We start from the raw sequence: 21,291 nt of genomic DNA on the forward strand, positions 1-21,291 counted from the left end.
GGCGGGGCATGACAGAAAATAACTGTGCCAATAACCATCATGTATGCCTTGGTCTGCTGGGGCAGCAGCCTGAGGGCCAGGCAGGATACATATACATATACATATAAAATTACACTTTACACTATAGAGAAACACAGGATATCCTTCCTGCCAGTTGCAATAAAACTATTAAACAGTAAATTGTAATATCCAAACTTTTACAATATCTCATGTATACTGTGTATTCAATGATGCATCTAACTAATTATTTTGAAGCTTCTATTGTTCTGAATAAATGACACTGTACTATTGTACAGTGTCATTTATCATTTATTTTTATTTATAAACGTATTTATATTTTGTATTTTATTCTAATTTACCTTAATTTCTTTCCACTTTCACCCAGGAGTGTCTTGTGACGTTAAGAACTTCCATTAGGTGTTCAATAATGTAATTTCTGATAAAATTTTCTGTGTGACCGAGAGCTGTCGCTGAATATTGAAGATGTTGTGTGCCTTTAATTTACAATCACGTAATTTGATGTTGAAACAATAAGAGTTTTCCCTCCAAGAAAGATAAAGGACGATTTCAGGAACTTTATTATCTTCATCATTATACTTTAAGCTTTTTCGCTTTTGATCAACTGAGGAATTTTTAACCAACTTATGTCTGATGCAAAGGAGAAAATGAACGTAAACCTGAAGTTAACGTATTGGCCTTTGGTCTGTACCTAGTTATTGTTTGGGGCGATTTTCGATATTAGACCCACTTTGCGAGAATTGCGCGCACCTGACGATGTCGAAACGCGCGCAGCCCAAACGAAGACGCAAATCTCAGCGATTCCAAAACCGACTTCCGCTTTAGCTGTGCGCGTTCCCGACGCTGTGCAACCAACAATTCTTACCAGGCAGAACTTGGTAAATCAATCAATGTCTTTTATGAGAACCCAATCTTGTACGTAAACTGTATTTTTTTTAACGCGCTGCCTAAGGTTAAAATTAAGGTTGGAATTGTAGCTGAATGAGAATATTGTATTAACGGGTTCCGGTTAAGACTAAGCCTGTGATTACGTATTGAAGGTGGAAATCAGTTTTCTTCTCGTTAAAACATTTCATAAGGGGAAACTGTTGGCGTAATATCAGCCCCAGGAAGTGTTCTCAGGAAGTAGTTTGTGTATGAGTGACAGCTGTGCGCTGGTGACAGCCCACACCGGGACGGCGGCCCCGCATAGCCGAGGCGAGACTCAAGATGGCAGGTAATACTACTTTTAAAATTTTTGTTTTGTTCAGTATAGAGAAGCTACAGAGTAGACTTTTTATATACTAAGTTACACCGCATAAAGTGTACAGCGTTACACCAGAGGTCTGTGCTTGGATAGTTTTGTGTTCCCTCTTGGCGCAGGGTTATTTCCAAGTCAAGGAAAAGGGCTGGACAAGTAGTGTTAGCAAACTTAGCACCGCTAACTAGCTTAGCTACCAGCGGTGTGAAAATGATAACAATAAACCACATTTATGACAGATAGCTCGCAAATTAGCATAGTTGTGCTTGATTGACATGTATTCCAAACTTTTGAAAGCGAAGGGGGCATCTGGGATGTGTTTATTATCGGATATTTTAATCGAAATACTGGCGAATTGACCAAGCTAACTTTAGCCAAGTTGCTAAAGTCATTTTCGGCCATAAGCTGCAGCAAATCCTCCTTTATGACCAACAAAGGCGAGGTGTTGTGCTTTATCAATCTGACGTTAACTGTAACCGTGAGAACCTCTTTCAATGCCATTAAATACACCAATAAAGTATTACGTTTAGTGTATTATATCAACATACGACTTAATTTAAATCGGCGCAGTACATTCCAACGCTTGTAAACACAGATGTTTACCGTCCCACCACGTTTTGTTGTGACATTTATCAGTTTACTGTTCTACGTATTAACTTTCGATGTCTTGTGTTGAGTATATCGCAAATGTCGTAAAAAAAAATAGAAAACAAAGTTTGGTTGTTGCGCATCATTATTGCTACACAGTGTTTATAATTGAACCTTAGGAGAACCCGGTTCTGTTCCATTTGGCAACTAAATTTAAAACGGAATATTAAACGCTATACCTTTTAGTTCAGTTTTTAATGAACATTACATTAAGTTTTCTTGTTTCAGAATTTGCTTTAAACATGTGAGCTGTCACATTTAGTTGATATACCGGTTGATAGTATATCTTAAACAACAATACGTAAAACATTTTTTTGAGTAAAGTTCTGAAGACAAGACTAATGGCTAAAGACAGAAATTATTGCTGCCGGTGGTGGTAAACAATACGTCAATACAAGAGTTAAAGTAAAGTTAAAGAAATAACCCGTACTAATAAATGTATTGATTGGATATATGGATCGGGTCAAGGTCATGTTCTCTCTTCTCAGAACCCAAATTGGTAATAATTTTTGTGAGATTCTTAAATTTAAATGCATTTTTACTGACATTATGTATTGATTAAAATACTGGTTTGTGGTTTGCATGATAGTGTTTGTATTAGTTCATATTTTAAATGATACAGAATGTATTCCATTGGCTTTGTGTATCTGTTTTGTTTTTTGTTTTGCCTTACAATTCAGCATTTTGTAACTTGTGGAGTTCTTCATAATTATTGTCTACGTTTTGGGATTCAAGGAAGCCGTACTGTACCTAACTGATTTGTTTTCAAACACATTGATCTGTTAATGTCATGTGAATACACCGAGTTTACATTTTACAGCTGTTATTCAGTGACCAAATGGTTTGCTAAAGAAGTCTTTGTCTCTTGTTTTCAGCATCACATCATTGTGTAGAGACTGTGATTGTTTGATGTTTAGTTTGCAACCATGGAAGTTCTGCCCGTTTAAACTGTCTAACCTTCGCAGGTCTATCTTTATACTTTGAAGATGGCCATGATGATTTGGATGACTGTAAGTATCATTTATTGTCCTTTTCCTACAAAAGTTTTATAAACATTACCAATTTTTAAATATGGAATTCACCACGTGTTATTGAAACTGTGCTGTGCTTTTTCTACATTTGGGAAAGTATGTGTGATATGGAAGTGTCTTGTGTTTCAAGCAAGCCCATTCAGCCCTGTGAAATTTAAAGCTGTCAACACAATTTCAAGGTTTATGCCATGCTATTATTAGCAGTTATCCAGACCATAAATCCCTGTCAGTGTTAGCCATGGAGATGATGAAACAGTGTTTTAATCAGACCTATCAGCCAGTATGTTATTATGGATGAAGGTATAAAAGGAAATTTCTTTATTCTCTATTCTACCTACTTAATTCATCTCATGGGGATTCTTAATATCCTTCTTTCTATTCCAGGTCAATCAATATGGCACTGTAATTATCTTCATTCTTTTGATATGATTTAGTTTACAATTGTACTCAATGTAATTGTAACATTTATTTTTTTTTGTTGTCACGTGAATATAAAATGTTTTTTCCTCTCATACAGTTGGATTCGATGACTATGGTTCAGATTGTGATAGTATTCGTATCACAGCTTTCCTGGATGCAGGACAAGACAACCTCACCCCCCTTGGGAGGCTAGAAAAGTACGCCTTCAGTGAAAATGTTTTTAACAGGTAAGTGAAATTCCTTGCTTAATTACTACTTAAAAACATCCAAAATTGCACATGAAATTTAGTTTCACACCAAGGTTACAAAAACCTTTATTATACAATGCAAATACTGAGCTGGTAGATAACATTCAAGTGTTTGTTACCAAGCAGCATGTCTTGCAGGAACTTTGTTTTCTCTATATACTGCTATCTACACATATACACACACAAACTTGTACAACACAGGCTTCAATGAAAATGCTGTATATTTGCTCTGTCTATGTTGTTTTTCTGTGCTCAGGATGCTGGTAAAAAAATGTGAATTTTGGCCCAATAAGATCTAATTATGCAATTATTCCTGCACCGGCAAGTGCAAAACAACTCTCACATTTGAGCCCTTGCACCACACCAGGTGTCCTCAATTAGTTCTTTTACAAGGGCCAGATTATGTTTGTCCTGCCAAGCCACAGACCAAAACAAGCTGGGATGAATATGCACAAGCTGGCAGTTGCTTAGAAATATTCTGACATATACATATACACAAGTGTTTATAATGAATGTTTGCTTTTAGTAAAGTTCTGATATAACTAAAATGACTTAGTTTTTCTTAAGTGATGATTAAAGGATATTTTAGAAAATAAAACAGCAAACACTGACTATGAGGGTTTTTATCGCTTGGTGACCTCGGTCAGTGTCCGTACTCTGTTTGTTGGAGTTGTTGTTGAAACATTAAGTTTACCCTCGACTGGGAACATGATAGGCACCACGTTTCAACATTTACGAGCTACATTAGCAACTGGTGCTATTAAGTCAGCCATGGCATTTATTGCTCAGCTGTCTTCTAATAGCTTTCTCTTGCACCAAATGCCAATGAAACCCATTGTCACACAATAAAGTCACTTGTTCAAATTGGTGCCAGGTTGAACATTAAAGTGACTAAAAATGTGTGTGTAGTAAATTGCTTATTTTAGGGCACTGCTTTGTTGTCCACTAAAAGTATAAAGCATCAGTCCCTCAAATGTTGTGTAGTAATAGCTCTCAGACATGTGATACTGCTCTTGTCCTTTAAAAATATGTGTAGCTACTGTGTTAAAGCAATCTTCCTATTTTAAACTTCGTGTGTGAAGTATGTAACAGTTCTGTCTGTGCAGTGCTTTTCAGAAGCAGCTGGTGGCACGTGGTACAATAACCTGAAACTCTTGGTGCTTTTTAGGCAAATCGTGGCACGTGGCCTGCTCGATGTGCTGCGGGAGTTCAGTGACAATGAAAATGATTTCATCAGTGTCATGGAGACAGTTGCCAGAATGTCAGAAGATGGAGGTGCATACATTTTCCTGTTTATTACCGCATGTGGTGCAAACTTTACGCTTTATCATCAGCACAAATTCTTTTACAAATTCAATTGTATATACTAAGTACTTTTTGGCATTTCAATCCACAAACAATGTATTTATTGTTCATCTGTATAATGTGATGTTTATGCTTAGAGCCCACAGTGCGAGCTGAGCTGATGGAGCAGGTTCCCAACATTGCCATGTTTTTACATGAGAGTCGGCCCAATTTCCCTGCTGCTTTCTCAAGATACTTAGTACCAATTGTGGTGGGTTACCTCACTGATCCCAATAACCAGGTAGGTTCTTAAATTGACCAGTTTGATAAATAAAGCTGGAACACCTTTTTTTAAAACCCTTGTTTTTAATTTGTGCTAGGTGCGGAAAACAAGTCAAGCAGCACTGCTTGTTCTGTTGGAACAGGGCCTCATCTCTAAAGGTGACATGGAGACCAAAGTGTGTCCAGTTCTTTTGGACCTGACAGAACCCAGCAGTGACGATGACTACAAAATAGAGGCAGTTGCTGTAAGAAAATCCACTTACTTTTAAAGTTTAGAATTATAAGCTAGAGTATGTTCAATAAACCTGTTAATTCTGACTACCTAATACATTGTTAGAAATAAGTGACGCCTGTTCATCTGTGATTTCCTTTTCTCTTGTGTTTTATGTTAGTGTTGGAGTAGAATTAAAAACTGCTTAATTTAAGAATTTATTTAAAGATTTATTTTTATCAAAAATATTATCAATTTATTTCATCAAGTTCAGTTGGGTTTTCTATTTTTTTCTCTTTCTCTGTGAAATCTTCAGCTGTGATGACATGGTGTTTCTCCACCACTTTTTGCAGATCATGTGTAAAGTTGTGACCATGTTGAGCAAAGACACAGTGGAACATCTACTATTGCCACGTTTTTGTGACTTGTGCAGTGACGCCAGACTCTTTCAAGTGCGCAAGGTAACATCCTTTATACCATGTCTCTGTTTGACCAAAAGACATTATGTGACTGTGATACACAGGTTATATCCTGTTGTTTCAGCTGGGGTAGCCACAGCTTAACCCTCATGTTTTTGTTTGGCCTGACATTGCCATAATTCTGTTTTGCCTTCATTTCTGCTCAGTTGTTTCATAAGAATGCTGGTTCTATATTGAGACAAGGTTCAGTTGGGGAGATTGCGTTTTACTAATATATTATTGCAACGTGATGCTTACCAGCACTTATATATATATCTTCATCTTCATATGGGATTTTTTTAGATTTTTTTTTTCATTGTAGTTTAACTTCTTCGTCTTTGTTTGTGTCCTAGGTCTGTGCAGCAAATTTTGGAGAGTTCTGTTCCATTGTAGGTCAAGAAGCTACAGAGAGACTATTGGTAAATCAGTAAAGTAGTAATATAGATATTAAACACTTCAGTCTGCAAAGCTGAGTATGATTAGTTCATTACAGTTCAGTGATTGACTGTCTTGGGTTCTGTTGCAGATGCCCAAGTTCTTTGACCTGTGCTCTGACAGTCTGTGGGGCATCAGAAAAGCCTGTGCTGAGTGCTTCATGATGGTCTCTAACTCCACCTCCTCAGAGGTGCGACGTGCAAAGCTGTCGCCCTTGTTCATCAGCCTCATTAGTGACCAGTCACGCTGGGTAAGATGCAGATAGATATTGTAAGAATCAGAAAAAGAATGACTTCAAGTTGCACAAAATAACCACCATGTACAGTATATACTGTATGTAACTTCCTCTTCTACTAAAATTAGCTGTTGTTGCTTCAGAAAGTTTCATGCCCATGTTCTGTGTCCCTGATTTCAAGTTGCATCCTTTGATGACAATTCAACTTTACATTTTTAATGCTTTATTAAAGCTGTTAAAGCAAACTACTCGCAACGCTACATTCCTAATCACTTGCATCGCCAGCAATAAACAAAGCATGCAAAATTTCAGAATAACTCTTAACCAAAATCACTGACAGCTCAATTATCTTTGAGTTACTTTGAAACATTAGATTCTCATGAGTTGTGCTGACTAAGATTACTATTACTTACAATATGTTTCTTTGAGGTGAAACTAAACTTTTTTTTTTGGTGTTACTCTTACAGGTTCGTCAGGCTGCCTTTCAGTCTCTAGGACGATTTATCTCCACTTTTGCTAACCCTTCCAGCGCAGGCCTTCATTTCAGAGAGGATGGAGCTTTACTAGAGGTCCCCAAAACGATGTCAGAAAGGTAAGTTCACCGTTTCAACAATGTTTCAGTTCAATTAATGTGAACAACACGTTGTCTAATTCAGACTTCACGATTAGATGAGTGACAGCGTAGGAGTAAAGACAAGTCCAAAATCCTTGCCAATACTGAGGCGTTATTGCGTCACTGTTCAAATGACTCACTGTGTGCATTATTCATCAGGCTTAATCAGGACAGACCAGTTTCATGAGTTGCCTGGAAGATCTTATCTAATACTAAGCAACATACAAATATTATTAGTTGTATGTTGCTTAACATTTTTTTGTATTGTATGTACAGGATTGTATAGATTTGGTGAAGTGTTTTTGTTTTTTTCCCCTTTCCAGTGACTGCTCCTTAAACTCTTTGAACTGCCCTGGTATCAGTAGCTGCCTCACAGAAAGAACCATTGTTCACACACCTCCCAACCAGGACGGGCGTGCAACGCCATCGCCAGAGCACGTGTTAACAGCTGACAATGAGGACCCGCACAACCCCGATGACAACCACACCATGTCCAGAGAGATGGAGGAAAGTTTCTCCCAACTTATTTTAAACAATGCTGCAAACGCTGCTACGAGCACAAAAGAGATGGAGCAGACCGATGAAAACTTTAACTCTTTCCACTACTGGAGGTCTCCATTACCAGACATCAGCGGTGAGCTGGAGATGCTAAGTTGTCAAACATCAGAGGAAGTGACAAAGCAGGAGGAAAAGACAGAGAAACACCAAGCTGAGGATAACTGTCCTGACTCCAAGTCTAGTCGCAGCAAATCTACCAGCGACCAGATACAGAAAGTTTTAGACTGTTTGCAGCCACACATTGATGATCCTGATGTACAGGGTGATTGTCTATCATCATCATCATCATCATCATCTGACTGGTAGTTGTTTAATTATTGTATATAACTGTATGCACATGGATTAAATTACATTATCTGTAATTTGCTTCTAGCCCAATACCAGGTGTTGTCAGCAGCTCTGAAGGCAGCCCAGCTAGACAGTCCAACAGACGACAGTCCAGCAGACGACAGTCCAGCAGACGACAGTCCAGCAGACGACAGCCCTACAGACGACAGCCCTACAGACGACAGCCCTACAGACGACAGTCTAGCAGATGACAGCCCTGAAGACGTCAGTCCTGCGGACAAAAGCCCTGAGGATAACAGTCCCACAGACAGCAGTTCTACAGACAGCGGCCCTACAGATAATAGCCTAACGGACCACAGCACCACAGACAACAGTCGGACAACCCCTACAGAAGAGAATGCAGACAGTTGCACTGAAGACTTGCCTGAGGGGAATGAACCTGCGGAATTTCAGCCCGAGAGCGAGGAGATCCCCGCAGAAGAAGAACCAATGATGGAGTGTCCACCAACCGTAGAGCCCAGCACTTTCCAAGAGCAAGGAGACGAAGAGACACAAACAGAGCCCCAGGAGGATCATGAGGACCAGGAGGACTCTCCTCCTAACTCACCAATTCTAGTAAGAGACCAGGCAGTATATTCAGTGTTCAAACTGATTCATAAGACCTTGTAGTTTTTCTTGTAAACATTCACTATTAATAAATAACTTTTCATAAAAACTGCTAATAACCATTTAGGGACTGAGGACAATAATCTTTGTGGGTGGAATTCTTTCCCATTTTGATCTGAATTGCTCAGAAATGTTCAGAAACAGCAATAGAAGTAGCCTGTATATAGTCAGAACAAGTTAAAGTTATTTGTTTGGCTTCATGACTATATGTTACTGAATATTTGTCTTTTCCAGGATTCTGAACTGATTGAGTGTGTGGAGGAAGAAGGAAAAGATGACTCAGATTTCAGCCCAATGTCAGACGATAGGCCTAAGGTCCAGGTCAGTAAAGGCGTCTTATTTTGTATTGATCTGCTGTTTGTTTTGATTACTTGATAATAAAAGGCCTGTCTTCCAGTTTCCTTGTAGCTCTTTCCTCATCAGTCTCATCTACCTCTTATTGTGTCTCTTCAGAATGTTATCCCACAGCAACTCTTGGATCAATACCTCTCTATGACAGACCCGGCCCGGGCCCAGACAGTTGATACAGAGATAGCCAAACACTGTGCCTTCAGTTTGCCTGGAGTCGCTCTTACTTTGGGGCGACAGAACTGGCACTGCCTCAAAGACACATATGAAACCCTCGCTACAGATGTACAGGTAAAGTAAAAAAAAAATCAGGAATAAAATATAAACTGATATATTTATTCAGTTCCCTAGTTAAGTGTTAATAGAGAGCAGTGGGTTCCCTACATTTTTCTGCAGTGTCCCCGCTTTTGAAAATTGTACTGTTGTTGACCCCCCCTGCACCTCACTTGAACACATTCACAGCTGTTGCGTTAGAACTCCGCATTGTATCTAATGTGCATTATAATTAGTTGGGGCTTAGGTTTCGTTTGTGGTGTAAGTGCTTTCATTCAGGATATGAGCAGGAATTGGAAGTATTCAAAGTGAACAATTGCCTAACAACAGCGACATAGTAATGACACTGAGTCACACTGAGACAACCACTTCCACTGCACAATCAAAGGAAGGGCACTGTTCTGGCAGTTTATTAGGGAAAAAAGTCCAACTTTTAAATTAAATGTTGTCTCATTTTAACATGTCCACCATCCTTTTGTTTAGTGTTTGATTTGCAATGTCTATGGTATTGAAATAAATTAATGTAACATTTAATGAAAACTGCACATGGGAAAAAAGACTATACTCATATCGAATAGAAGGTGTATTGTTTGGTTTCAACAGAAAAGAGGAGAACAAAGGTCATGTGTCAAGATTAATATAATCCAGGGTGTGTAGGTTTGTTCTGTTATGTATGAAAAGTGGAGGTGTACACTCTTGTTCCAGTACTCTTCCAATATTGTTTGATTAGCAAAGAATAATATTAAGAATAACAATATTATAGAAAAAATGTAACCATCTTTGTGTTTCTCTCCTTCAAGTGGAAGGTGCGGCGTACCTTAGCGTTCTCCATTCATGAGCTGGCAGTGATTCTAGGAGACCAGCTGACAGCAGCAGATCTTGTACCCATTTTCAATGGTTTCCTTAAAGACCTGGATGAAGTTCGAATCGGCGTGCTCAAACACCTGTACGACTTCCTCAAGGTAATAAATCTTCTTTTCTGTTTGAGAATAAAAACGAATGGATTTCAAAGCTGTCTATGGCACAGAAAGGATTAAAGAACATTTTTCATCACATTATGCATATTTTCAAGTTAGTGTCTTTATCCGGTTATAGGACTAAATTTGTAAATTTGCTTTTGTATTTATTTTTGTAGTTGCTGCACGCAGACAAGAGGAGGGAGTATCTGTACCAGCTGCAGGAGTTCATGGTGACAGACAACAACCGCAACTGGAGATTCAGATATGAACTGGCAGAGTATGGTTGTTTTTTTTTTGTTTGTTTGTTTTTTTTTTTTTGCTGATCTACAGAAAAACGTTAAAAAAGCTATATTTGTCTATATATTGAGATATATTTATGCTGTGTTTTTTTTTTTAAACGGCTAAAGTTCAAGTGTTAATGCTCTTATTGACAGGCTGTTTTTGTAAAGAAAGTTAGTCTAACTTGTGCCTTCTGTCCATGCCTCCCTCCAGGCAGCTGATCTTAATCATTGAGTTGTACAGCCACTACGATGTGTATGACTACCTCAGACAGATAGCCCTCACACTCTGCTCTGATAAAGTCTCGGAGGTCAGGTGGATCTCATATAAACTGGTAAGCTTATTCCAGATTTTGCTGGTTTAGGGAACATCTGATTTAAAGTAATAAAATAATGCTGCCAGCTTGTGCCAGATGGTTGTCATCAAAACAATAGGAAACTGTAGACAAAAAGGAAATGAGTCACACAGATGGAAGATGATCTGGATGAATTGTAATGGAATGAAGTAATGCTCTGGCAGATTTCAGCTCTTGTGGTTAATGTTTTGTTAAACAAATGGATCATCTTGTAGTTGCAGTCTTGTATTGTTTTCCTTAATGTACAAAATGTACTTTCTGCACATTCTGGAAATGTAGGAATTCTCTAGAGTTGAATCGTTGCATGTAAAAGTCTAGCACAAAACAGAACATATAATGAAAACTTCATCATTTGTTTATTCATTCTTCATCATTGTTGTCTAGTTTCTTGTTTAAGTAAAAGTCAATACAAAAACCTGGAATAAACACCATAACATTTCTTTCTAAAGCCTTTAAACCTTTATTCTGCTGTGATACGGTTTATAGGTTGTAGAGATCCTGCAGAAGCTGTATGCATGTGGTGCTGATGAGCTAGGCCTCAACTTTATCAACGAACTCACCGTCAGGTTCTGCCACTGTCCCAAATGGGTTGGGAGGCAGGCTTTCGCCTTCATCTGTCAGGTCTGTGATGTTAACATTATTATAATCCATAGAACAATGACACAACAGCTGACGTGTTGAATCTGCCTTCTTTTCACCTTTGCTGTGTAACTGTCTAATTAATGTCCTTTCACCTTCATGTTTATTTCATAAAGACCTTGAATAGGTTTGTATTAGGTTAAGTTGGAATAATGTAAGTCAAGGCTGATTACTCTGAGGCCCAGTGAGCATCATGTGCTTAAGGATAAGCACATGATGCTGAATAGACCTAACATGTGAGGAAGTAAAAAAAAAACTAACTAATGGCTGATGTAAATGTGGTCACATAATACCATTAGATAAGAAAAAATGTGTCTAAAAACTAAAAATATATTTATTTCAATATTGGAATTTTTTTAAGAGAAACTTAATGCAACGTTACAGCAGCTTTACAAGGATTTTTTTTAAAAATAAATGCTAATAATCAAGCTTTTCTGCACAAAAGCGCCACTCTACGCTGGTTCTTGTGGCACACTGCAAAACTGGGACGCTGGTTCTTGTGGCACACTGCAAAAGTATCACTGACCCAGCAATGTGTTTGATCCATTTAATTTTTTTCTGATATTTTAGGCCATAGTGGAAGAGGAATGTATGCCCATGGAGCAGTTCAGCCAGCACCTCCTACCCAGCCTCCTCAGTCTCTCACATGACCCAGTGGCTAATGTCCGTGTACTGGTGGCTAAGGCTCTACGTCAAAGTGTCATGGAGAAAGGTGAAGTCTGGCTCAGTAGCTATGATGTGATGTGCAAATGTTACATGTCTATATAATTAAATGATCACAATGACGTGTGTGATGTTTGTCAGATATTTATTAAGACTGAAGTTTGAGCTGTGTGTTTTTTTTTCTTGGTTTACAGCTTACTTTAAGGAACAGGGCTGTGCCTACTCTGATGAGCTGGAAGAGACTGTGATGGCATTACAGTCAGACAAGGATCGTGATGTCCGCTTCTTTGCCAGCCTGGACCCCAGCAAAGGCTTGTTGGACACGGCTTCTCTGACCTAGCCTCAGTGTAAATGTCCAGTTTACAGCTCATCTGCCTGTCTATCTACCTGTCTGTCTGACTGATGCACAGTCAGCACAACCAGCAACACCAGCACCTGACCAGATGACCGACCACTCGCCTGCTGGACAGACCTGCACCAGCCGCCACTTGAATCCTGACACCTTTTCAGATTAAAGTGTAGAGTGTGAGCATGTTCAAACAAACACAGCTCAACTGTCTGTGGTTGGACCTTTTATAGCACATCTTACTTTTATACCACAGTCCAAACCTCTCAGTGTTTTCAGGAAATGAGCAGGACTCAAGAAGACGGCCCCTCCTCGTTTCATAGGAGCGGCCGCATTTTCACCTGAATTTATCCTTTTTCTCACCTTCTACACTAACAGAAATTACTCACTCCCCAGTTATTTGATTTGTTAAACTAAACTGATTTTTTTTTCGGAGCTAACGTTAAGCTTGAGAGAAATTTGCTTGATTTGTTTTTCTATGATTATCCCTCATTGCTTGTTCTTGTGAATTTCTTAATGAACATGCAGGTGAGGCCTGCCAGACTCTGACGTGTGCACTAACTCAGGGGACAGACCAGTCAAACTAAGTAGCTCTGCTGTTGTATTTTAGCCTCATTTCCTGACATATGTCTTTTGTCTAAGACAACCTTAATTTCGTGAATTGTTATCTGGATTGTTTTCCAATTTCCTCCTTTCGACTTTTATTTCACTACCTGGTCTCCTTGGGCCAGTGAAACCACTACAGCTGCATAGATGGAACAGTGAATTTTCCTCAGTGTGTTTCTCAGACCTTTTTCCAAACAACAAGCTGTTGACCTCTTCACCCCCCCTGCCCCTCCCAACCCAAAAAAGTCTGATGTAACAAGAATGGCACACAACCTTACCCCCAAGCATCAGGAGACAATTGATTACCTCTGTTTGAACTTGACTGGCCAGTGTGTTATATAGAGGTGTGTGGTTCTCACTGATCCTGAATGTCCTTCGATAAATGGGTTAAAAAAATGTTTTAACCAGTTCTGTTGCGTCAACTCCAACTTCTCTACAAGGGCTGTCATTAATGCGCCACATGTTGAGGTCAGTTTTGGAGAAGAGTTTGAAGGCGAGTGCACTGTTTGATTATTCATGCATGCTTTAACCCTGGCCCGCCCCCCCATCCTACTCTTTGTACAGTCTATTCCAACTCAAATGGTTGACCTCGAGGTATGAACTATGTGACCATGATAGATTTCAGTGAAACTGATTGACCAGTTGTACAGTAGGTTTTAGGAGCAGCTGTATTAGGAGCCTGAACGAGAAGGTGTGATTCATTCCGTCTTGATGGAATGATTTTAAAAGTATGGGTTCTCTCAACGTTTTGCTACTCTTTGTACAGTTTAAACCTGTGGAAAGTGGTGTGTGTTTATGGAACCAAGGCCAGTTTAGGTTTTTATCCCTCTGAGATGTGTGAATACTGGGAGCAGTCACCAAGTCACTTTTTTTAGTCCTTTTTTTTTTCTTTTTTTCTTTTTTCCCCCTCTGTAAATGATATGCCCTCTACATTTTTTTAAAAAACTTGGGAACGAACTTTGCTGTGTGCTGTGCATCTGGAGTCTTTCTTCCTACAATAGGAGAGATCACTGCGGTAATGGCAGTGTCTGCTCATCTCATCTGTCTGCATTTTGTGTCCATCTCATTTTTTAATGTAGTAAAACAGTTAATATATACATTTTATGAAAATTATTTTTCTTTTTCAATTATGCACCACTGTTCAAAGATTTTTCTATCCTAACTTTACAAACTTTACAGCCTTTGTAATATTTGATGGTTTCTTTTAAAAAGACATTTTATGTAATGTTATTTTTAGTATTCTGTAATTAAAATTAAGAAAATAAAGCTGTTTCTTGTGTTGTCATTTGTTGGCCACTGATTAGTTCCATTTTTTAATATGATGCTTTATAAACTCTTGACTGAGAGCTGTTGTTGGGGCAGACAAATCGCAGGAGGAATAATGCAGAGACATTGTCCTTTTCTGTGGTAATAAAACCATGTTTACACCAACATTGTTTATATACTCAAGCAAACAACTGCGACTTGTGCAGTTTATCATGAAGTCATAAAAGGCAAAGAATTCTGCCAAAATTCCAAAGCAGGCTCACAATGTCATTTTGAAAGTAAATATCTAATAAATCTATGTTCAGTATACGTAGTTACATAGAAGGATCTATAAAGAAACAATCATTTTAACTTGGAATTTAAAATGTATCAGATTGAATCACTTTTAATGAATTTGTGAATATTGTAAATTTATTGTAAATAAACATTTTAATAGCTTCTTGAGTTTTCGCATATCGGCCACTCTTAGGCCGTGTCCATCTCTCTTGCCCACACGAACGCGCACGCCTTTCAACAGCACGCGCACACGCCGAACAGTCACGTGACACCACAATTCAAGATGGAGACGGTCCGATTCGGAAGCTTCGTAGTTGTAGCCAGTTAGCTTGTTTACTTTAAGTCACAATGTGGCGAATGCGACTAAACCGCAGGCACTTATGAGACAAAATATGACCAGGATGAGGTTAAACTGCTAGAAAATACCGGCCACACGAACACTATCGAAGATAAAAAGTAAGAAATATCAGCTGCTCATGGTAATCATCAAAACAAACCGACAGACAGACAGGAAGAACTCGATATGGCACTAAGGGAGTTGAAAGTTTGTCTTTTAGGGGTAAGTTATTATTCTTGTCATCGTTTTGTTGTCACGTGTTTACTTCCTATAAATATGTGTGTACTGGAATCACTACGAGTCTGTCAACAAGCTCGTTTGTTTACATCGATTTCATCATAAGGGTCTAACGGTAAGAAATGTCTAATTGATATGCCTCGGTTTTGTGACCACGGTGCGGTACGATGATAAACCGCAGTTAGAGTTCCAAATAGATCATTCTTACTCGTTTTGAAATGACAAAGGGAATGTACCACATGCTGTTTTGTACAACTGTAATAAGTAACAAATGGTTAGAAAAAAACCAACCTATACTAACATTCATTATTAATTCAGAAGATTATTATAGAATGGAAGAGCTGATGGCTCAGACAAGATTGAGCATAGTAAGAAATGTGAATGTTAGTTGTCTCCATTCATGGCCCTATGTTAGACTGAACAGGCTGTACCATGCCCTCACCCTATAAACGTCAGAGCCCGTGACCCAGAAAATAATTAAATGGTAGAGGACCAAAATAAAGGCAGCAACAGTGACACTGCAGTGAGAAGAGACTGCCTAGACACGTCACACCTCAAGTATTTATGCAAATGAGTTCTGTTGCTAATGTAATAACTAGGGCTGTAATCTCCCAGTTGACTGGACGATTTACTAGTCCATCTTGAATAGACTTTTTTCTGTTCAGTCTTGCTCTGTGCGAGGACATGTGCAGAGCGAAATGATGGGGTCTGTCAATTTTCGAAAATTCATGTGCTATGATATTGTGCAAACACTGTCAGAGCCGACAGACTCGAGTGTGTACTTTATTTCAGTACAAATTAATTAGGTCAAAACCGATTTAATATAAAGCAAACGGACTACTACACTTTATGTTTATTTATAATTATTTAGGTGGACAAGGCTACTAATGCCACTGCCCCTGACCCGACCTCCCCTGCAATTAGACAGTTTTTATTTGAAATTTCAGGCCTTCAGTCTACCAACAAGTTCTTTTAAACCCACACATAAGCAGGATTTCAATCAGTTTAATCCACATCTACTCTTTGGTTTCAATGATCCCACAGTGACCACAGGTATTTATAGGCTTTGGCTCAAAGGAATTCCATGGGATCATGCTAATTTCACCACCTTACTTACCCATTCTTTCTGAGTGGAGTTTACATGTAGGCCTGTAGGTGTTTGTAGGTGTTTGTGTGTATGTGGGTGTGTGTGGGTTCTCTAGATACTCCAGTTTTCTTCCCACAGTCCAGAAACAGACATAATCGGATCAGCTTTATGTTTCTGTTTTGGTCAGTTTCAACCTTATTTTGTTTCTGCAGGACACTGGTGTTGGGAAGTCGAGTATTGTGTGGAGATTTGTGGAGGACAGCTTTGACCCAAATATTAACCCTACTATTGGGTATGTAACTAGTCATACCAATTGTTATTATTGCTATTTCCTTTAAATCTGTTGTGCTGTTTGTTGATTTTTGTTTTTGTTTTTTTTTTTGTTTTTACAATTTAGTGTATATGTAGTTATTTATCTCTATTATTTGTCTTAATGAATCCACTTCTCTTCAGGGCGTCTTTTATGACCAAGACAGTGCAATACCAAAATGAACTCCACAAGTTTCTGATCTGGGACACAGCAGGACAGGAGCGGGTCAGTAATCCTATTCATGACATGTTTCCAACTTTACTCACTGGCTGTAAAGAGAAAAAGAAGATGTTTCTTGTGTTAAGCTTCCAGCCAGAGAGAACTTTAACAGTGCACTTCTTCACTACTTCTGATAGAGGGCAACATTTACCTGCAGCTTTTGCCCCCACATATCCAAAAACCATTGAAATAGTGTTGGCTGCTGTGTTTTCAGATATCGATAGCAACTCATTTGTTGTTGGTTTTTTTTTTATTATTATTTATGGCCCATTCAAATATAAAGGAATTATGAAGGAGTCCCAGTCTCGTTTGTATTTTACTTCTGCACAAGAAACCACTTTCTCCTTTGACTTAGACTCTGACTCTATCACTTCCTTTTTGTATTTGCTCTTCCCTTTTTCCTCATGCACATTCCCTTGCTAAGATATTTTCACTGCCATAACTTACCGATTCTGTAACTCACTGCATCAGAATCTTCATTGTTTTTGTACAGTCAATTTCCTTCTTCATCATAAGATTACTTTTACACAATTAAGTGCCACTCTTTTGGGTCGATTTCAACTCCCTGTACTTGTTTTATTCCTAGAAAAATCCCGATTTCAACTCTCTGTACTTGTTTTATATATTAAAGCTATAATCTGATCTATCAGGCTTTGCAGAAGTTCACATCTGTGAGTGCTAAAGTTGCCACATTCCTTTGGTAGGTTTGCACATGTCTGGAATAGAGCGCGCACCCTCAGACGTGCACGTGCCCCTCAGAGTCGCTGGGCTATTTCAAACCCATCCATGTATTTTTACCTTTGTGAAACGTTGGCCTATCAAAATCTGTTGACTTGAGTAGAGCGAACACATATCCTGCCAATTCACATGTAAGTGGAGACCAGGGCAGTGAGGAAAAGCTTTGAGATTTCTACTCTGTACAATCCATATCTCAAAACCGCACGACAACTTTGGAGAATATTTGAGCTGAGCTGTCGACAACCATTTCAGGCCTGCCTTACTCACTATGCCTGCTCACTAAAAACAAGCAGAGAGAGTGCGAGTCCCAATGAAAATGGTACAATATATGCCTAATGCACACATTTTGCGGTATCCATTATTAATCGACTGTGGTTAGACGTCTGGCTCTCTGTGTAGGGTTTGCACTTTTGTTTAATGCACACGTAGACCACACAGGACCAGTGGTGGTGATGTAGTCCGATGCTAGCCAATAAAAAAGAGAGCACACCCTTGTAGGGGCCTTGCCAGAAATCCCAACTTGGATAATTGTTGGTGGATTCCCGGCCAATAACAACTATAATTATTCAGAATGTGTGCTTTTCCTACAGAGCTACAAGTGTTGCTTCAGGATGGAGTAATTATTCCAACATATTTATGGGGAATTGGATTAACAGGAAGGGCTGGAAAAACCTCAGTCAGGGCATTAGATAAATAGCAGTTATTTAAGTTACAGGATTAAACACTCACTGTCTTATATTAGCGCAATGTGCAATATATATTCAATAAGAAAAAGTTTTGGTTTGCTTTTTATTTTACACATGTTTAATACGATCCAAACTTCTGATATTAACTTTTAGCTGTTATTCACATGTTTAATACGATCCAAACTTCTGTACCTCCAACCAAGGATGTCCGATATTGTCCAAACACTTAAATTTGATATCAACTGATACTGATATACACAGTCGTTTGGGTGAAAGGCAGAGGACACATCTCATTATGTGCAGTGGTGTTCTGTGACACCATGACAATAATTCACGTTCACTTCCAAAATGTGTTTAGGTCACATCATCTGGGAGAAACCCAGGCACTGCGTTATCAGGTTTTAATTATCGGAGGAAAAACTGATAAAGATTCTTACAGATATTACACAATTACGCTAATATTGGCCCGATTAATATCAGTCGGTCGATATTATTGGACATCCCTAATTTGAACTTGTAACTATATAAAGTGAATGTAGCACAATCCAGTGTGTGGCGTACGACCGGCGAATGTCAACAAAAGCGTCTTCTGTGTATAGAGCGGATCGATGAATCATTCATCCGCTCTGCTTGTCAACGAGTTACAAAGTGAAAAGTTTGTTTTAACAGTTAATGTTAAAAATGTTCATATAGTTTGAAATACTGTATGAGTGGGGAAAACCAAGATATTTTTAGGCATACAATTATATGTAAGTTACTTTTAGTTACAGTTTATTTTGTCAAAGGAAATTTAGTTTTCTATAATATTTTCTAACCACTGTCACAGTTCCCTTAAATGCTACTGACAGAATATATTTTGGCTCCTCAGATACGGGCTCTGTTGTTTTGTGTAACATTTTGTTCTTTCCCATGGCATTAGCCAAACGGTTAAATCACTGGAAAGCCTGTGACCAGAAAAATACCAAAACCTGTCAAAGTAACCACGGATTTCCAGGCAGCTATAGTTTTGTAAATCACACATGTTGCTTTGATTAGGCAGAGCTTTGTGATGCCTTGGCCTGAGATCAAATGTATGGTCTCCCATAAATATCAGAACACTTAACAGCGTTTGACACATTCTGCTCATCTTTCTCTTGATGGCTCCCACATGTGTGAGGTCTTGGTGGAAAAAGAAAATCAACCGATTTTAGCTAAAACTGCCTGCTGTCTTTTATGAACTAGCACTGAGATTTTTTGCTGTTTTTTTTCCATGTAAACTTCACTTTCTCTAAATGAATGATGTTTTTCTCTTAATTTTTAGAATAAAATGGAAACAAATCGCCTACCATCTCTGAAAATATTTGTGTCTCCAAGTACCATCAGTGGTATGGTACCTTATTTTGAGAACCACTGTTGTATAGCTTTACCTAGGCAATGCACCGCATAATTAAAATTCTCCTAAGTACCACTAGAGGGAGACCAAGTACCATTAGTAGTATTGCTCCCCTTAGTTGAGAACCACTGTTTAGGTAATTTTTTTGTCATCCACTACCTGCTTCACACAATTCCAAAACTGTACACGAATATTATTTTATTGGTTTAAATGCAGTGCTCCTTCTGTCCAACAGAGGGCACACTTTAACACCTGTATGTTTTGACATTTTCCCGTCTTTCCCTCTCCACAGTTTCGTGCTCTGGCACCGATGTACTACAGAGGTTCTGCAGCAGCAATCATTGTTTATGACATCACAAAAGAGGTAGGGTTTTTGTATAAAACATGTGATTCATCAAGTGTATTAGCAGCATGAGACGTGTTATTCCGTTACTTCTCCACTGTGTTGTTGATTGTCTGTTTTTAGCGCTGATTATGCTGCTGAAATGACATTTCTTTCTTTTCTTTTGCACGTTGCTAACTTTTATCTCCAGGATACATTTCAAACTCTGAAGAACTGGGTGAAGGAGCTGAGGCAACACGGTCCTCCCAACATAGTGGTCGCCATCGCTGGGAACAAATGTGATCTGTCTGATGCTAGGTGATTGACAAGAAACGGTGTCCGATTACTTTCACGTAAATGCATGAAAGTTGTACACCTGTGCACATAGTATTTGTGGTACAACAATTTTCTCCTCCTAATTTGCAGGGAAGTGCTAGAAAAAGATGCCAAGGACTACGCCGACTCCATTCATGCCATCTTTGTAGAAACCAGTGCCAAGAACGCCATTAACATCAACGAGGTGTTTATAGAAATAAGTGAGTGAGTTTGTTGGGCTTTTAACAGAACTGTCGCCTAAACATTCTGAACCTCACATTAAGTCTTAAAGTTAAACTTAGCTGCTGACCTGATGGATGTGAAGTGAATATTAATGTGTGTGTGTGTGTGTGTGTTTTACAGGTAGACGCATTCCTGTTGTCGACACAGCAGGAGCAGCTTCAGGAAAAGCGTTCAAACTCGGGCGTCAGCCCTCGGAGTCTCGCAGGGTGTGCTGCTGATGATGACGGTGACTGTCCGCACTTGACCTATGACCTGATCATCGCTCGACCCCCTTGTCTGGATCTGACTCATTCAAGGGCTCTCTGTGTCCTGAAGCCCCACCATTATTGTCGTCTGGAGGCTGCAGGAGACCTGTCCAGAGCTCAGACAGGAAATGTTTGATGAGGTGAACATTATAGACATAAACCTCTGCATGGAGTTCCATGTTGATCAGAGGAGCTTTGTTTGTGTGCCATGTAAATTTGTAAAGATCTTAAAGTAACGTTAAGTGAAACTTCATTCTTAAGTTATTACCATTGCTGTTTTTTTTAGATGGGGTAAGGGAATTCCCCAGAGTTACTGCACATTTTGAAGGATTCATCCTTATTGACAATCATTTATCTTGGGTTTTTTTTAAACGCAGACCCCCCGACCCTTACCCCCAAAAGCCCACACACTGCACATTTACACACAAACTAATGGAGAAACGCAAACCTTTAAAACAGCCTCAAGTTGCAGACATTAACAAAATGACATCCGTGGAATAGTCACCATCACTCTTCTTCTCTTATTCTCTTTTCT

The 21,291-nt window shown here is 38.9% G+C and overlaps 2 protein-coding genes across 3 annotated transcripts; both read left to right on the plus strand.

Annotated features, from left to right (window-relative positions):
* The first annotated feature begins 826 nt into the window (after positions 1-826).
* Positions 827-14,372, plus strand: ppp4r1l (protein phosphatase 4, regulatory subunit 1-like). 2 transcript variants are annotated; one of them, XM_008321153.3, is made up of 20 exons: positions 827-1,234; positions 2,872-2,916; positions 3,455-3,584; positions 4,774-4,880; positions 5,048-5,190; positions 5,270-5,416; positions 5,736-5,843; positions 6,194-6,259; positions 6,367-6,525; positions 6,978-7,102; positions 7,447-7,943; positions 8,055-8,584; positions 8,870-8,956; positions 9,089-9,274; positions 10,057-10,218; positions 10,392-10,492; positions 10,708-10,828; positions 11,336-11,470; positions 12,059-12,200; positions 12,346-14,372. In XM_008321153.3, exons 1-20 carry the CDS (start codon positions 1,228-1,230, stop codon positions 12,489-12,491), a joined length of 3,144 nt encoding a protein of 1,047 aa, XP_008319375.1. In that variant the 5' UTR covers positions 827-1,227; the 3' UTR covers positions 12,492-14,372. The 2 variants fall into 2 exon arrangements, with proteins under 2 accessions (XP_008319375.1, XP_008319374.1); XM_008321152.3 differs by lacking the exon at positions 827-1,234 and adding an exon at positions 2,345-2,405.
* Positions 14,373-14,691: 319 nt separating this feature from the next.
* On the plus strand, positions 14,692-20,863 carry rab22a (RAB22A, member RAS oncogene family). Its single transcript, XM_008321151.3, has 7 exons — positions 14,692-15,204; positions 16,519-16,598; positions 16,760-16,841; positions 19,924-19,995; positions 20,165-20,271; positions 20,380-20,489; positions 20,632-20,863. Exons 1-7 carry the CDS (start codon positions 15,169-15,171, stop codon positions 20,727-20,729), a joined length of 585 nt encoding a protein of 194 aa, XP_008319373.1. The 5' UTR covers positions 14,692-15,168; the 3' UTR covers positions 20,730-20,863.
* Positions 20,864-21,291: the final 428 nt, after the last annotated feature.

Source organism: Cynoglossus semilaevis, chromosome 11 (genome assembly GCF_000523025.1).
Source record: "Cynoglossus semilaevis isolate Cse_v1.0 chromosome 11, Cse_v1.0, whole genome shotgun sequence".
NCBI classification, from domain to species: domain Eukaryota; kingdom Metazoa; phylum Chordata; class Actinopteri; order Pleuronectiformes; family Cynoglossidae; genus Cynoglossus; species Cynoglossus semilaevis.